General features: G+C 40.0%; 1 protein-coding gene across 1 annotated transcript; it reads right to left on the bottom strand.

Annotated features, from left to right (window-relative positions):
• Positions 1 to 1,283: 1,283 nt before the first annotated feature.
• On the bottom strand, positions 1,284 to 1,667 carry LOC113786660 (uncharacterized). The gene has a single exon (XM_027334674.1). It carries the CDS (start codon positions 1,665 to 1,667, stop codon positions 1,284 to 1,286), a length of 384 nt encoding a protein of 127 aa, XP_027190475.1.
• Positions 1,668 to 6,803: the final 5,136 nt, after the last annotated feature.

The raw sequence follows: 6,803 nt of genomic DNA on the forward strand, positions 1-6,803 counted from the left end.
ATACAAATTTTTAGAACCAAGAGGTGGCTTTATCTCATTGATAGCCCTTTCCTCCTAAGGGTGGCATTCCCCTTAGTGGCGGCTCCATCTAACGGGTGGCCCTCTCCTCTCAATTCCGCAACGCATCATCACGTATCAATTATGGAGCTTACATCGCGTTGACAACCCTCTCCTCCTACGGATGACATTTCTCATAGGGGCGGCTCCATCTAATGGGTAACTCTCCCTAATCAACACGAGGTAACTAGGTGCACCTAACGCAGTTAACGATTTAATAACAATAACACCGATTTCCCAAAACGTGCATTTAAAATCATTTCGTCGTAATTCATGAAAAACATACTCAATCGCATAACAATTCAAGATTTAAATACTGTAGCTCATACGTAAATCAAAATAATAACATATTATATAACAACGACCGTTAAATTTAATATTTGACGAAATCGAGATAAAATTCAAAGGTTGTGTTTCCTAAATTTTTCAATAAATACTTTAATATAGAAAACAAGTAAAATAATAATAATAGCAGTATAAAAATATATGACGATGATTGTCGTCAACTCACAGATATGGAGAATCGTCTAAGTTTGCTCTCCAACAACTCTCAGAGTAGCCAGCAGGGTATCAACTGACAAATCTGAGTATCAAAAATATTTCCAAGATTTTAGAAAAAAATATTCTAAAGTTTAGCTAACTCTAGGAAACCATCAACATCATTTAAATATACTCTAAGCACAAAATAAGATTTTTACTCAAAACTACATTTTTCTATGAATTCATACTAGGATTAGAGTTGTGCATTTACCTCAATGAATCTCAATAAACCACTTTCAAGAGATGGGTACCCTTTTCCTTCCTTTGAACACAAACCCTAACCCAAAAATCCCAACCAAAATAATTTGTAGGAGTTTGAGAAATTAAGCTTGTGGGGATGTTAAATCTCTTTTAAGGATTGAGGGTTTGAGTAATAGAGTGAGAAGAAGTAAGGAGATGGGAAGGATAAGAAAGAAAGGAAATAAACAACAAAAAAGGGGGAGGGGAGTGTGTGCCGAGAGGGAGAGAGAGAGAAAAATAGGAGAAAATGAGGGAGTGAGATGGAAAGGGAGTGAGAGTGAGTGGGGTTAATTTGTTTTTATTTATTATTATTATTATTATTAATTATTATTATTATATATATATATATATATATTTTTTTTTATTTGTCACGGGACATGTCAATCTCCTCCCCTTATAAAAATTCGTCCTCGAATTTATTTAATAAATACCACTAACCTTGAGTTTCAGCATAAGTATGGGTGCTTTACACAGATGACTTCTTCGGGTTCCCAAGTAGTTTCTTCGCTGGATGGACCACGCCAAAGAACTTTTACTGAAACGATATCCTTTGAGTGTAAACGTCTCACTTGGCGATCTAATATAGCTATTGGATGTTCAACGTACGATAGACTCCCATCTAACTGTACGTCTTCATGATTAATCACATGAGAAGGGTCGTGAAGATACTTCTGAAGCATCGAAATATGAAAAACTGGATGAACTCCCAAGAGATCCGGTGGAAGTGCCAAGCGATACGCTACTGGTCCGACTCTTTTTAAAACTTCAAATGGTCCAATGAATCTTGGACTTAGCTTCCCCTTGTTACCAAATCGCAAAACTCCTTTCATTGGTGAGACTCGTAGGAATACATGTTCTCCCACTGAAAACTCTAAGGGACGACGTCTCTTATCAGAATAAGATTTTTGCCTACTTTGAGCTGTCTCTTATCAGTATAAGATTGTGCAATCATAATCTTTCAAAAGTTCCATCCATCTTCTTTGTGTTAAATTTAAGTCTCGCTGCTGAAAGATATACTTAAGACTTTTATGGTCGGTATAAATCTCACAAGTTTCACCATATAGATAGTGCTTCTAAATCTTAAGAGCAAAAATAACGACAGCCATTTCCGAATCATGTGTGGGATAGTTCACCTCATGCCTCTTGAGTTGTCTAGATGCATAGGCAATAACTTTACCTTGTTGCATAAGTACACAACCGAGACCAACTCTAGAAGCATCACAATAAACTACATAACTTTCACCACCTACAGGTAATGCCAAAATAGGTGCTGACGTAAAGTACTCCTTCAATTTTTGAAAGCTTTCCTCACATGCATCAGTCCATCGGAACTCAACTTTCTTCTGGGTCAACCTAGTCAAGAAGATGCAATCTTTGAGAAATCCTTCACAAAACGTCGATAATAGCCAGCTAAGCCAAGAAAACTCCGAATCTCCTTCACTGTGGTAGGTCTGGGCCAATTTTGGACTGCTTCCACCTTACTTGGATCTACGCTTATTCCATTCTTAGACACAACATGTCCTAAAAATGCCACACTATCCAGCTAAAACTGACATTTTGAGAATTTGGCATATAATTGTTTATCTCTTAAGGTTTGCAAAACCAACATTAAATGTCGCTCGTGTTCTTCTTTCCTCTTGGAATAAACAAGGATGTCATCAATAAACACAATCGCGAATTGATCCAAGAATGGTTTAAAAACGCGATTCATCAAATCCATGAAAGCTGCTGGGGCATTAGTAAGCCCGAAAGACATAACCAGGAATTCATAATGTCCATAACGCATGCGGAAAGCTGCCTTCGTTATGTCATCCCTCTTAATCTTCAACTGGTGATACTCCGACCGCAAATCAATCTTAGAAAAACATTGAGCTCCTTGAAGTTGGTCAAACAACTCATCAATGCGGGGTAACGGATATTTATTCTTCACAGTTACTTTATTCAACTGTCGGTAGTCTACACATAGCCGCATGGATCCATCTTTCTTCTTTACAAATAAGACGGGTGCTCCCCAAGGAGAAGAACTTGGACGAATAAAACCCTTATCAAGAAGATCTTGAAGTTGTTCCCTTAAATCTTTAAGTTCTGCTAGTGCCGTACGGTAAGGAGGTATGGATATAGGATGAGTGTTTGGAATTAAGTCTATAGAGAATTCAATCTCCCTATCAGGTGGTAACCCAGGAAGTTCTTCAGGAAAAAAATCTGGAAATTCACTTGCTATTGGAATTTTTTCCAATTTCTCTTAATCCACTTGTGTATCCCTTACCACGACTAAGTACGCTTGACAACCTCTTCTCATTAACTTGCTAGCTGCCAAGGCTGAGATTTGGTTACGTGGTACCCAACAACGGCCTCCTTGAAACGAGAAGACTGGTTGTCCTGGTATCTCAAATTTCACCACTTTGTTATGACAATCCAAAGTGGCATGATGCAAAGCCAACCAATCTATACCCAAAATCACATCGAACTCTATCAAGTCAATAACTACTAAATCTACCGACAACACCTTGCCATCAATGGTTATATCACAAGAACGATACACCGACTTAGCAATCAAATTTCCTCCAACAGGTGTAGCTACAACTAAAGGCTCATCTAAAGAAGATGAACATTTACCAAGACGAGTAGCAAACCACGAGGATACAAAAGAATGTGTAGCTCCAGGATCAAACAAGACATGAGCATCTCTAGAACAAATAGAAAGTATACCTGTAACTACTGCATTGGATGTATGAGCATCCTGACGAGTCAAAGCGAACACTCGAGCATGACCTCTTCCTGCTGGTATCTGACCTCTACCACCAAATCCTCTACCTCGCTGTTGAAATGTTCTTGAACCTCTGACATAAGAATTTCCACCCTGACGCACAGATGCAGAATGAGTCTGAGAAGATGCCAAAGCTATTGGTGTTGATGCATAACTAGAGGACGAATGTGTCGTGTCTACAAGATAATCCCTCCTGATGTGACCTATTTGGCCACATTGGTAGCACACCTTAGAATTACCATCTCTAGAGTAATTCACAAAGTGAGACCTACCACAAGTAGAACATCGTGTAGCTGAAACACCAGAATATCTCTGAGGGAAAGTGGATTGTGATGCTGCTCCAGAATCTGATCTATGAATCTGCACTGTCCCAGAAGAATGCCCAATATGATCAAGCTTTGAGACATGAGTCTTTGTTGCCCCTGATAACCAAACATATATCCACCACTGCAATTTGAATAGTTATTGTAAGCTCCTTCAATCCTTTGCTTCTTATGTGAATCTTGTCTATTGCCTCCTTTTTCCTTTTTTCGTTGCTCAATCAAAAGGGCCAAACTCAAAACCTTAGCAAAAGTAGAACAATTCAACCCAACCACATATCTAAATAAATAATCCTTCAATCCTCTAATGAACCTCTTAACACGCATCTCTTCAGTGATAGGATAAGGAGCGTGTCTTGAGAGCTGTGTAAAACGAGCACTGTACTCTGAAACTGTCATACCCTCCGTTTGCTCCAATCGCTCAAACTCATGAGCTAATCCATCTCTAACACTCTCTGGAAGAAAATGAGCCATGAACAACTGAGAGAACTCTCTTCATGCTAACGGAGGTGACCTCACTTGCCTACCACATGACACTATATCAAACCAATCACGTGCCATGCCTATTAGCTGAAATGATGTCAGTTCTACTGCTCTTACCTCAGAACAACCCAATGCTCTCCAAAGCCGTTCTAGCCTGTCAACGAATTGTTGTGGATCATCTGTCGCACTAGACCCATAAAAAGTAGGGGGTTTAAGCTTCATGAAGTCTGGTAAAGTAACCTCAATACCCCTCGTTGCAGCAGTTGTCTGATGCTCAACTGGTCTAACCTCTTGTTGACCATTGACATTTTCATGTCTTTGGTCACCCTCCTGTTGTTGTCCGACGACAACCCCAACAAGTGTTGCACAACCTGTTGTAATCCCTGCAGACCAGCAGCAAACTCTTCCATGGCTGGATTTTTGCGCCTTCTCCTAGGTACCTCAACATCAGCATTCAAACCACGTCCGCCAACATTAGCTCTACGCCTGTTTCGAGCATGAACTGAAACACGACCTCGTTGACGAACGCCTTGAGCTTCAGAAATTGATTCATCAACAATTTCCCTTATAGTAGGAGTCCTAGTCTTGGGTGGCATTCTCACCTATTCAAAGAACATTGATCAAAGATTGAATGAGACGACAAGAAATTGTGGAGAGATAGTGATGATGACTGTACTACTTTTGTTATGTAAATATTTTGAATTCATGGATTGAGAATTTTTCCGCTGCTTGTAAATTCTGTTGACTTATTTGTCGTTGTGTTACGACTTAAATATTTATCCAAATGTATTTTACCTTATTTAATTCTCTGTTTTATTTTAATTACTTTTTAAAAAAAAATACACCCTCGCTAAGAAAAACGGGGTGTTACACTGTGGTATCAGAGCTTTGGTTTGGTTTTCTTTGAGGGCTGTGGAACCACTAGTTCTAGATTGAAGGTTAGGAGTTGTTGTCTGATCATGTGTCGGTTTAGGTGGTTTGAGTTGTCAAGTTCATAATAATTATTATGTGCTGGTGTGGTTGGAAGTTATTCTTAGAATTATTGAAGTAGTGTTAAGACTCTACTTGATGATGGTTTTATAGGAAAACCATGCTGCCAAGGAGGAATGACGTTCCGAGAGCCAATGCCAATAGGGATGATCGAATGGCGGAGGCTATGAATAACATGGCTGCTTCGGTTGCTGCACAGACTGCTGCCAAGACTCAACGTGATCTCGAAAAGAGGGGAAGAGAGATTCGTGCTGCAGAGTCAAGAGGATTAAAAGACTTTCGTCGTTACAATCCTCCCAAGTTTGAGGGGACTGAGAATTCAGAGAAAGCGGATCAATGGATCCAAGAAATGGAGAAGATCTTCGAAATGATTAACTGTCAGGCGGGAGTGAGGGTCAACTATGCCACTTATATGCTACTAGGAGATGCTGAGTACTGGTGGAGGAGTACAAGGTTGTTGATGAGATCAGCTCACGAGGAGGTGAACTGGGAATCTTTCAAAGGGAAGTTTTTCGACAAATACTTCCCGATGAGTACCAGGACTAGACTGGGTGATGATTTCCTGAAACTACATCAGGGGAACATGACCGTGGGCGAATATGCTGCTAAGTTTGAATCACTATCAAGGCATTTCAGATTTTTCCGTGAAGAGATTGACGAGCCATTCTTCTGTCATCGTTTCCAAGACGGACTAAAGTATGAGATTCAAGACTTTGTCTTACCCTTGGGAATTCAACGTTTCCAAGTTCTTGTGGAAAAATGTAGAGAAGTTGAGGATATGAAGAATAAGAGAGCTAGCCGAGGAGGGAATTTTAACTCAGGAGGACCTAGTCGGGCGAAGTATCAGAACAAGGGAAAACAGGTTGCTAAATCTTATAATCGACCACATGATAACAATGGGGGACGGGATAACCCAGGGAACCAAGACCTTGAGAGGCAAGTGGGACAAGGTATACGATGTTTCCGATGTGGAGAAGAAGGACACTATGCTTATGCTTGTACCTTTAACAGTACTACTTGCTACAATTGCCATAAACCAGGGCACTTTGCAAGGAATTGCGAGGCTCCGAAGGTGGAACCAATGGTGGATGTAGCTAGGATTACTCTTCCTACTGCTAGAGGACAGGTGTATTGCGTCGGCACTGAAGTTGGAAATTTATCTAGCGATCTGATTCAATATGACTGTGCGATTACAGGTAACCTCCTAACTACACTTTCTGATTCGGGGGCAACCCATTCCTTCATTGCTATGGATTATGTAAATTGTTTGAAGTTGTCCGTGTCTACTTTACTGCTAAGACTTTGACAGTAAATTATGCATGTTTACTTGTCAAATAACCATTCAGAATAGGGACTTCTCGATTAATTTGATTGTTTACCTCTACAATAACCCAAGATCATTCTTG

Source organism: Cicer arietinum, chromosome 5 (genome assembly GCF_000331145.2).
Source record: "Cicer arietinum cultivar CDC Frontier isolate Library 1 chromosome 5, Cicar.CDCFrontier_v2.0, whole genome shotgun sequence".
Classification (NCBI taxonomy): Eukaryota; Viridiplantae; Streptophyta; class Magnoliopsida; order Fabales; family Fabaceae; genus Cicer; species Cicer arietinum.

Excerpts from the sequence above, each read along its gene's own strand:
- LOC113786660 (XM_027334674.1), bottom strand. The coding sequence starts at position 1,667 with ATGAAAGGAGTTTTGCGATTTGGTAACAAGGGGAAGCTAAGTCCAAGA.